Here is a 9,990-nt window from a genome sequence, read left to right on the forward strand (position 1 = left end):
CCATTCTATGATTCTATGATCCAAAATGTTTGAACGGAAACCATTAGTCCCAGCACACTCAAGAGAATTATGGTGTAAAAAGAGGAAGGGGTCTGGTTTCTCACACATGCAGAATCCTCCCTATGGTAGTTCACTAAAATGGGAAGATGCAATTTCAAAAGCCACAGTTTATCCAGCCCTGGTGTTACAGTGCATAGCCAGAGGACAACCACAGGGAGAAATGTGCTTTTCAATCAGGCCAGCTTGTGCCTAGCAGAAACACACTAGACTTTCAGGTTGCAGGTCATGCTGTTTTCATTTGGGATTCAAGACAGATGTCACTTCTGTTTTGGTATGTGCCATGCACCAACACTTCTCTTGAGGTGTCATCATCTGTCTTCTGATGTACAGTGTAGGACATGGTTAACTTCTGGAGAAGGTGGTGTTTCCATGGCGAAGTCTCCTGACCACCATGCCCGGCGGAGTATGTACATGGGCTTGGTGGCCAAGGAAGCTGAAAACCAGCAGACTGAAACCAGCAGACCATGTCAACCATACAGGCACAGGTTAAGGACATCTTGGCCATGGCTGTCCCAGAGTTGGACTCTCTGGTGCTGACCTAGCCCTGAATCTCGTGTCAGCCATGCGATCCCAAGCAATCAGGGTTACACACCCTCTGAAGTGACTGCCCTTTGTCTGCAGGTTGCTGTTTCTCAGCTGGGGCATGACAACCAATGGGTGAAATTTTTGGTCTGGTGCAAAGTCAGAGACAATAGATTCACCCAACATCTCCTGAAGAGAGCTCAAAAACAACTCAGGTGAGTCAACCTTCTCTGCCTCTGCACAGGTCTGGCAGCCTGCAACACCTCCAGCTGTTGTATTTTTGCTAAGAGGCAGTAACTTTAAAGCACCGGCTGTCCTGTCTGCTACAAGTATCTGGTTACACTGGTGCTGAAAATTCCCAACTCGTAAAACCCACCTGTGGATCTGTTAAGCATCTAAGAACATGACTCTGCTTACAGCACTTGCTTGACTCCTGGGAAGCTGCAATGTTTTGGTAGGACTGACAGCCTGAAATACTGGAAAAATCTGGATCTTGACCACTGAGAACATGAGGTGGGCTAAAACGTAAAGATGTAAAAAAAATATACACTGTTGGGTCAGTTCCTTGTCATGCCACATAGAGGTTTTCCCTTGCAGCATCACGCTGCTGACCTCGGCATAGTCCTTGTATGCCCTAGCAGTGCTCTGCTGTGGAGTGTAAGAGGTGGAGGAAATAGATGGTACCATGCTCAGCTGCTCTGGGGTCATTCCAAAGAGATGATTGTATACAAGAAATGGGCAAAAGCCATAGTTTGTTCTTCTGAAAGAGCCCTGCCTAAGCAAGAAAGAGCTCAGCTGAGCAGAGGCTTCAGCATCTGCACCTACCTGAGGCAGCAGCACAGCTCAGATTTACACCTCAGCAGTCTATTTGCTTATTCTCCTCTGGGAACTACCTACAATTTTGTACAACCAAGGAATAAATAGATTATTCTCTAGCAGCACAAGAATTTCAGCCAAATGTGGTACATCCTCTTACCTCTGCCATCCAGTGCAAGATATTCCCCCTGGATACTTGACTTGTGATGTTAAAGCCCTCAAGGATGTTCAGTGCTGTGATCAGTGCAGGACCTGCATGTGGAGGTGGGGGGCTGAAAACAAGATGACCTGTGAAGGGTACAAGAGAGGAATGAAGCTGCTTTTGTCAGATATTGTCCAGTTATAATACTTTCCCATAAGCTAGTGCCCTTGAGGACAGGGAAACCTTTCCAGATTTGAGAGGAAATAGTGGAAAGCAACCTGATTTGACAAGGATTTCCAAAACCAGGATTTCCTGTTGTATCTTTCTGTTTCTTTATTACGGATGAAGGAAGCCCATATAGGGATTCTTTTTTACATCTGAAATTCAGTTCCTGTTGGTTGGCTGCTTGGTTTGTGCACTGCAGTATGGAAGAATGGAGATAAAATGGGTTTGCAACATTATGGCCATAAGGAGTGTAAGTAAAGGGATTTCTAGAAAAGAATGATATTATAGAAACTTTTTGCATGAAGTAAGTTTTGTCTCAAAGATCAACTTTGGGGACAGTTTTCAGACACAGGTGCTAGCCTGTTACATTACATCAATCAGTGATCATGTTGCATCTTTAACACCATCAAAATACCATTAGTCAGTATCAAGGAAAAAACAGGCTCACTTCAAAGTACCGAAAACCTCCTGAACTGCCTATGCTGCATCCGTGTCAGCAGGCAACAGCAGGAAACTCCCTGGAGGGCTTTTCTGCAGAGCCTCAGCACGGCTGTGACTCCAGCTCTTGTCCTCCCGACCTCTTGCCAGGTGAAGCAAACTTTTAACTGGGGTTGCATGGCAATGGGTCAGGTGTTTACCGCGATAGACTGTGTGGACGGGATTCTCCACGGTGGCACTGTAATTGCTGAAGTCTTCCTCCACCAAGACTCCTCCGTAGCTGTGGACCTGTGTAGGGGAGCAAAGGAAAGCATAGAGAAAGCTGGCTCAAGGCTCTCCGTGTTCTCCCCAGGTGAACACACACTGCACTGTCAAATGAATACCATTGAGATTCCCAGGCCAAGTTCCTCAGGATAACCTGAAAATCTGTGCTCTCATGGCCTCAGCGGCCTGGCTCACCATTCAGCACTGCTGCAAGGCTCTGCAGCTCTCCTCTACAAACTCACCCACCCCACGGGTGCCCTGAAGATGTTCTGTCTACCTGTGAGGGTGGGAACCGGCACTGCCTAGCAGCCTTCTCTCCCCTGGGTGGCAAGCACGAGTATGTTAAAAGGTTATGAAGCATTTGAATATTGTCAGGATAGAAGATATATATGGATCCAGGAGAGAAGGATCACGGGTGTAGCAGGTCACCATCACTAGAAAACTTTAGCATTCAATTTCTATCCTATTTTCAATTATTTCAGGTGATAGTGGGTCTACTGTAGCCTTGGTCTTTCTGTATGACTCTCCTAGAGGTAAAATTTACTGGGCTTGGCAATATGCAGGAACACAGTAAAGATGGGTAATTTCCTCCACTGCAGGTCTTGTGCGGTGGAGTCATGACGGAGATGAGGTAGGACCGTCATAACCGCACTCTGCTGACCTTGAAAACTCCTGCAGTAGGTAACACTCTCAGTCAGCATACAGGTTCTACTGTGCCAACTCTTTATTTTCACTGAGGAGAAGCCACACAACCTGGTGAGAGGTTCTGCTGGGGTGAGTTGCTGTTATGAGTCCTCTGGATTTCCATCCAAAAATGGGCAAGAACAAATAACTTGTGCACAGTCTGATTTCTCTCCTAGCCAGCTAACTTGGCAAGAAAACACCTTCTCTGGCAGGAATGGATGAATCACTGGAGCAGGAAAGCTAATGCAGGGCACGTTGTGGGAAGCAGCATGCCATACCACCCCAAAGCTGCAGAAGAAGATGCATGCCCTACTTGGGATCCCTGCCCACAGAAGTTCCAGAGAACAAGCCAGGTTGAACCCAATGGCTGTGATGGTCAGGAAGGTGCCTGTGCCAGGAGCTGCCTCCCTGGAGCTCGGCCAGCGGAAAGCCGGAACAAAGCAGTGGGGAGTGGAGCAGGAGGAGCCTGATGGCACAGAAAGGGGAGAAGCCCTGGTCAGCCATACACTGCAGACACCATCTCAAATTCCTGAGAGCCCTTTTTCGTGCCTACGCCTTCCTGCCACAGGATGGAAACAAAGGGTAGGGTGTTTTGGAGCTTTACCTGATTTCACCACATCAATGCCCTCCCTTTGCTGGAACAATAAACACTTTGGGAAGCCAGCACTTTGCTCTGCTCTGCAATCAAAGCTGGAATTGAGCACTTGGTCTCTGAGCTTGCCATGGTCTTTGGAGCCGCAGCCCTGGGCTTTTCTCTTCCTTAGGGAGTTTGTGCTTCCTTGTGGAAGCCCTCAGGTCAGGGGGATGGGGTGATAAATCAGGGTTTAGCTGTGGAGAAGTGCCACAAGCTTGCGACCTTTCCTGGTCCTTGTTCTCCACCTCTGCTGTGGTCCAGGTGAACTGCAGATTTCCAAACATACAGCTCACAAATCTCTAAGGCTTGTGCTGAATGAACCCATTCCAGATGACTGATGGCATGTTGCAGGTGCATCACTTGAACCATGGTGGTAGGGAAAAACGATGCTGCAGCTGACTGCAGCTTCACAGGTATAAATACCAACCACCCTGACTGCAGCTTCACAGGTATAAAAGGTGTTTGGGGGTTTTTTAACAGAATAATTACTTGGTTTGTCATTGCTATTTTTTCCAGAGCACCTCTAACAACAGGAGTTAAACTAGGGCAACCCTAAGTAGGACCAAGCCTGTCTGACCCTCTGTTCACAAGGCTCACAGGTTTATTTTTAAACCATCCTCCTGGAGTCTATATTGTACAGACCCATTAACAATAACAATTTGCTTTTCAACAGTGGGCCATCTCTCATTATGGGGAGAAAGGGGTTGTCTAATAACCAATACTAACACAGTGCAGAGGGGATCGGGAATTGAGATTTTTTTTTTTTTCCCTTTGAAAAATCAGTCTGTCCTGGTTATAGAGGAAATGGAGGTTTCACCTCTGTGGGGGCTGTGGAAGTGACCTGCGTGTCACACCACTACAATGACAGAGACTGGAAAAAAGAAAGGAGGCTCCACATACTTGTCCCCATTCTTGGGCTGACACTTGGCTATGGCTTATCTCCAGGTTGTAACCTTAAGCAGATGACATGGCAGACGGCACCCCAGCCCGGGCTGTGCCATGGGTCTGGGGCAGAAACAAGGACAGACATGGCTCACCTCGGAGATTATCTCCTGGGTCAAGTTTCCGCTGTAGAAAGCTGACAGCCCTTCTGCCCCCACCAGCTGCAGGACAGCTGCGAGGTCTGGGCGCCTGACAAACATGCCAGGCAGCAAGGGCTGGCCATCCGGCAGGAAGATCTCCCGAAATTTGTCAGAGTAGTTCCAGTCCTTCAGTTCACTCACGGCTTTGGCTGTGGGCAAGAAGGAGAAGGACATCTAGAAAAGCCAGGGTGCAGGAATGTGCAGGGGACCTGAAGTCACTATGTGCCTGATGGAGCCTTACTGCTGCCTCCTGCCCTGTTTCGAAACGAGAGGGAGGTTGGATTGTGCATCAATTAGAGCCGGGAAGGCAACCCAGAGAAACTCCACTGCCATTCCCCAGCTGGCCCTGGGCAGGTGCCCAGCGCGGGCTGCTCTAACCTGTCCCTGACCAGCCCTAGGAAAGGGCTCCAGTTTTCACAGAATCATAGAATCTTTTAGGTTGGAAAAGACCTTTAAGATCACCAAGTCCAACCATTTTGCTGCCACCATGCTCTCCCCTTGCAGACGACAGCTCACGTATTGCTCAGCTCCCAACACCATCCATCTCCATGTCCAAAGAGCCTTAATTTCCCACGAATAGCCATCTACATCCCCATCTGCCTCACACTGGAGCACAGTGCTCCTCCGTGCTAAGCAGCTCCCCATGCTTAGACAGGTACTCACCCAAATCGTGCGTGACGTTAAACCCATCCTGGGCGACGCTGGCCACGTGACCCAGCAGCTCGGACCATGGGATTCTGCCAAAGCATAAAGAACACTGAGAAATGTGCCTTGGAGGGGTGCAGCAGGGCAGGGTGGTGGGGAGCAAGCACAGGGATCAATTCTGTGGTTAGGGGGCTCCTGACAGACCAGGCTGTGGGGCCAGCAGTGGACAAAAGGAGCACTGAGCTTTCAGTGGGTTGTTTCTTTCTAGCAGGATCATCTCAATGCTCCACGATGTGCACCAGAGAGGAATGTCAGTGCAAGGACAGGGGAAGGGGCATCTCTGGAGCTAAATCTCAAGCCAGGTCCCAGCCCTGAGCAGGTCATTCAGATCCCTCCCCCACTCCCTGTCCCAACAGGGCATCAAGGACAGCCGTGCTTCTTAGTGTCCAGCTAAAGAGAGAAAGAAAATACACAAACATGCATGAAAATGTTCTGCACCTATTTCTAAAACATTCATTGTCCGTCTTGTTAGACAAAATTTCATTTTGCAGAAAACCTGAACAAGCTGAATTCTTTCTTTTGTTAAATAAAGTATATATATATTAAAAAAAAATTCAACACAAGCCTCCAGGTACCTCTTAGCTAATGGTTGGCTGAGAACATGGTCTGAAAGCAAGGGCTCATGTGCTGCCAGCTCCCCCGCGGGGACCCCAGGGCACAGCCTGTGCAGTACAGGGACAGTCCACCTGTGCTAGCCTTGTGTCTTACCTCCCGTGTAACTGGTGTGCCTGGTGCATTCCTTGTATCATGCCTGGCACCCCCACGAGCAGACCTGGCTGTAAAATAGGAAGGACAAAACAGAAGAGTAGTCTTCTTCCCATGAGGACATGGTACCCAGTTGCAAGTCAAGGAGATGCGAGTCATGTTCACAAGGGAAATGTCTGCATGGTCTTTAGGAGAGGGGAAGAGATCTGTAGCAACACACTGAATTAGGGAATACAAGTTTTTGGAAGGAAAGAGACAAATTCAATCATGGTCTCAACCCAGTTCGGTCACAAGAAATAACTCAGCAGAGCAACAAGGGATTGTGCTCCTTCCTGAGACTCTATTCTCCCAGCTGCTGAAGGGACATGCCTCTCTGCCCCCCAAGCCCTGCCTCCAAGCATCTCCCCCTTCGGCCCAAGAGTTGCAGGGAGAGGAGAGCTGGAGACACCAGCCAGCTACGGCCCTGGCAGGGTTGGACATGGGATGCTGGTCCTCACCTTGGAGTCATGCTGCAGGTCCCCCTCCAGTGGGATGCCCAGGGGGGCTACCTCGCGGAAGTCAATCACCCAGCTCCTGTTCTTCCGGATGTCGTGGACCAGCATCACCCCACCCCTGCAGTGAGACCGGGGTCACAGCACGGCAGTGGCTGTCCCAACAGCAGCCACTGCCATAAAAACAAAATGAAAAGCGCGGGTGCCACTGGGGCTGGGCCCAGTCCTGCTGTGACAGGACCATCGTAGCAGGTCACCAGCCTCAACAGTGACCCAGGGCTGGCCAGCAGTGCAAGGGAACGCTGCTGCCCTTCCCCAGAGAGACGCTCATGACAACTGAGCCAAGGCGAATGCAGGACACAGGCAGCCCCAGTGCTGAGCCTGCAGTGAGGCTGAATCAGTCCCTGCCAGGTTGGCCAGGGGGCCAGTGGTTCTGTTCCACTGCCAAGCTGGGACTATCTGGGATTTTCTTTCTAATCCAAGCAGTTTTGCAACAAAACTGGGGTTTTGCTTACAACAGCAATCTGTGGCGCAGTCTGGAGAAGCTATCAGGTGGCAGTGTTTTATGCAATGGTCCTTAGACCTCCTGAGCTGAGAGCACCAGGCTCAGATGGATGCTACCCGGGGGATGAAGGCTGGGAAGAGGCCACCCCTCACCACCATGCCTCCTGCGGCTGCAGCCCAGAGCTGGGCTCAGACCTCAGCCCCCTATGGCAGCAGGAGCAGAGCTTATGGGGGGAAGCACCCAATCTCTGGAAGAATTGGGACTGAGCCCAGGGTGTTGCAAGCTCCTGGCATGCTTATAGATGGGCTCAAGAGCTCATCTGAGGTTGGACTTCCCTGGCAGATACTATGGTAGGTGCAGCTTTCCCATCCCTGGGGGTCTCTGTCCCTCACTCTCAGCACACGAAGGGTCCTCATCCCTGTGCAGACATGGACACGTCCACTGCCTGATGTCGGAGACCACGCACTGGGACTCAGGCTGCCATGAAGGCACGTCTCAGCTGGTGGGGAAACCACCTGCCTGAGGACAACTGCAGAGGACAGCAAAGGGGTGGGTGATCAACACTTACCCGCCGATCCCCGACATGTGGGGGTTGACAATTCCTGCGCAGAGGGCCGAGGTGATGGCTGCGTCTACCGAGGAGCCTTGCTTGTTGAGCACCTCTATGCCCAGCGCCGTGCAGTGGGCAGCGTCCGTGACCACGGCACCGTGGTGGAAGATCTGATGGAGGAGGAGAGCGGTTGTGCTCAGGGAAGGGTGCTGGGGCCACCCAAATCTCACCCAACTCTCTCAGGCCCAAAGCCAGCACCAAGGCTGTGGCTGATCTGCATTTTCAAGTGCCTCCAAATGCTGGTGGGAGCATGATGTCCCTTGGCACGTCCCTGCACCAGGGCAGTTGTGGCCCCTCTCCATGTAGCCGTGGCCATCAGCTCAGCTGGCTGTCAACAACAGACATGCTAAACCGGTGGGCCACTTCTCACCCTGTCTCTCTCAACCCCAGAGCAGGGTCAGACTAATCCACAAGAGCAATGGGCAACGGTGTGCTGTCACTGCACAGCAGCACTGTGGTCACTGGAAACGAATAAAGCTGCAAAGAATGTAGCATCCTCCCAGAACCACAGCTTGCTCTCATCCTTCTCTGGTGCTAGCACCACTGCTAATACAGTCACAGAAGTTCTAAAAGGTTTATTTAAACCCTGTGGCACAAATCGCAGCATCTCAGCATGAGCCAGAGTGGCTTTGGGAAGTGAGAAGACAGAAGGGCCATGGCCGGCCGGAGGGCAAGACTGGCCACGACGGGCTGCACAGCCTCCCCCCAGCCAGCCACGGCGCCAAGCCACTCCACTCCCAACGTCTGCGTTTTGCATGCAGCAAATACATTAAAAAAAAGCAAATCTCTTTCACATGGACTTGCAGGCAGCCCCACCCCACTGGGTGCCATGCGGAGATGACAGGGACTACTGGCTGCCCCTTGGCCCTTCTCAGGCTGTGGTACTTGGCAGATGTTCCACAGGAAGGTATGATCCCACGGCCATACTGCCTTTCCTCTGCCATTTAGCACTGGTTTGTGGGACAGTTTAGGAGGAGGTTCAGCTTTGTTTTCAGCTCTTCCCTGTCTTGGTCTTGGACGGATCCTTCCAGTGGTGAGCCTGGGCATACAGATCCATAAAACCGTCTCCAAGTGGAGATGTACAAAAGATGGCCTACTGCCTAACTAAGGATTTCTTTCTGAAAGCACTCACATCTGCTCAAACCACAGCTGGAGACACAGCAGTGGGGCTGCCATTTCCCCCTGCAGCTCCCCCAGACATGCCAGGCACAGACACCCTCACCCCAGCCGTGGGGCACCAAGAGCCCAGCTTGCCTGTCCAAGCACAACCCCCAGCAGGAAAAAAACTTTCAAGACAATTTGGGGTGGAATCACAGAGAGAGACTCAGCGCTCAGGGTCTCACTGACAGCGGCTGGGGCTTACCAGCACTTACCCCACTAAACTGCTGACAAGGAGGAAAGTTAGGGAGCTTCTCCTATTTTGGGAGCCAAATTTTGACTGCAAAGCTACTGCTTCATCTTACCTGAGGATCCCCAAAATAGATCTGCATGATCAGGGCCACTGTGACCCCCATGGCGAAGGTCAGGCAGGCGGTGATGATGACAGTCAGCCCATCCTGCCGGCAGCTGCAGTCTCCAGAAAAAGGGTCCTTGCTGGTCTCCTGGAGAGGGGACACGTCCTGGCTTCCCATCTCTGATGAGGACGAGGGCAGTCGCTGGAGACGCGCAGACTTCAGGAAGGAGTCTGGGTCTTTGTGGGCAGCAGGGAGAAAACAAGTGTTAGCTCTTGAGCAACACGAGGCTCACTGCAGTGTTTACCCAGCGCTAACATTACACCATGCCCCTTCCAGCAAGGCTATTACCTTCCCTATTGATCCCAGCTCTCAAGAAACTTTCTGGCTCAGATGCTGCTTTAGGTCATTTTACTAATCCCTTCCTCTAGCTCTAGTTATTCCAAACTGACTTCCCTGGAGATCGAGGGGCAAAACCCCTGAATTTTGCTCTATTTCAGTCCATTCATCACCCTTCAGTGCTGGGCCCAGAGTTACTGCTCTGTTTGGAGGGGTTCTCAACACAGCACTGACTTGCAAACAGGTCTCTCAAATGCAGCGGGACTGAAGGAAAGGAAATTAAGATATAAGAAAAAGAATCCAGCAGCCTTATTTGG

At 51.1% G+C, this 9,990-nt stretch overlaps 1 protein-coding gene across 1 annotated transcript; it reads right to left on the reverse strand.

Moving 5' to 3' along the window:
- Nucleotides 1-1,558: 1,558 nt before the first annotated feature.
- GGT7 (gamma-glutamyltransferase 7) lies at nucleotides 1,559-9,573 on the reverse strand (the record flags this gene model as incomplete). The annotated part of the gene is made up of 8 exons (XM_010151948.1): nucleotides 1,559-1,686; nucleotides 2,404-2,491; nucleotides 4,823-5,016; nucleotides 5,531-5,604; nucleotides 6,281-6,348; nucleotides 6,775-6,889; nucleotides 7,842-7,993; nucleotides 9,347-9,573. Coding segments are annotated over 8 exons (1,046 nt in total), but the record flags the coding sequence as incomplete, so codon positions are not given.
- Nucleotides 9,574-9,990: the final 417 nt, after the last annotated feature.

The sequence above is a fragment of the Eurypyga helias genome, unplaced genomic scaffold, assembly GCF_000690775.1.
Source record: "Eurypyga helias isolate BGI_N326 unplaced genomic scaffold, ASM69077v1 scaffold27465, whole genome shotgun sequence".
Taxonomy (NCBI): domain Eukaryota; kingdom Metazoa; phylum Chordata; class Aves; order Eurypygiformes; family Eurypygidae; genus Eurypyga; species Eurypyga helias.